The following is a 528-nucleotide window of genomic DNA, read 5'->3' as shown; positions in this document are numbered from 1 at the left end:
CCAAGTGCTGCCCTTGGATGTCTCCACAAACACACGTACAGTCAACTGGTGCCAGCAGAGAAATTCCTTTTCTTCCCCCCACCCCAATTTTGCAGCCAGCATCAGGCCGGCCCAGAGCAGGAGGTTTGTGCCTCCATGCATCCCACCAAAGCCGGACTTCAGCACGGAGCGTGAGGCACTGGGTCCCCCAGCAGCTCTCCCCATGTCCCCCAGAGGGGCTGAGGGATACATGGAGGCAGGATCTCCTCACCGAGGGAAGCCAGCATGTCGTGCAGGTCCTCCTTGTCGATGAAGCCGTCACGGTTCTGGTCGATCATGTTGAAGGCTTCCTTGAACTCCTGGATCTGTGACTGGTCGAACATGGCGAAGACGTTGGAGGTGGCGCGCTGGGGGCGCTTCTTGGTGGTCTTGGCTTTGGCACGTTTGCTGGACATCCTGGCGGCTGGGGGGGGACCTGCGGGCAGGGCAGTAGGGAGGCAAGTGGTGGCAGGGTCAGACATGGGGCCAGGCAGGACTCCGGCTCTAATG

At 60.8% G+C, this 528-nt stretch overlaps 1 protein-coding gene across 1 annotated transcript; it reads right to left on the bottom strand.

Moving 5' to 3' along the window:
• Nucleotides 1–250: 250 nt before the first annotated feature.
• LOC104413881 (myosin regulatory light polypeptide 9-like) lies at nucleotides 251–434 on the bottom strand (the record flags this gene model as incomplete). Its single annotated transcript, XM_010024995.1, has 1 exon — nucleotides 251–434. A coding segment is annotated over exon 1 (184 nt), but the record flags the coding sequence as incomplete, so codon positions are not given.
• Between the last annotated feature and the right edge of the window lie 94 nt (nucleotides 435–528).

Source organism: Nestor notabilis, unplaced genomic scaffold, assembly GCF_000696875.1.
Source record: "Nestor notabilis isolate BGI_N333 unplaced genomic scaffold, ASM69687v1 scaffold20432, whole genome shotgun sequence".
In the NCBI taxonomy this organism is placed as follows: domain Eukaryota; kingdom Metazoa; phylum Chordata; class Aves; order Psittaciformes; family Psittacidae; genus Nestor; species Nestor notabilis.
Note: the sequence above shows the minus strand (reverse complement) of the source record. Positions and strands in the feature narration are given on the sequence as shown.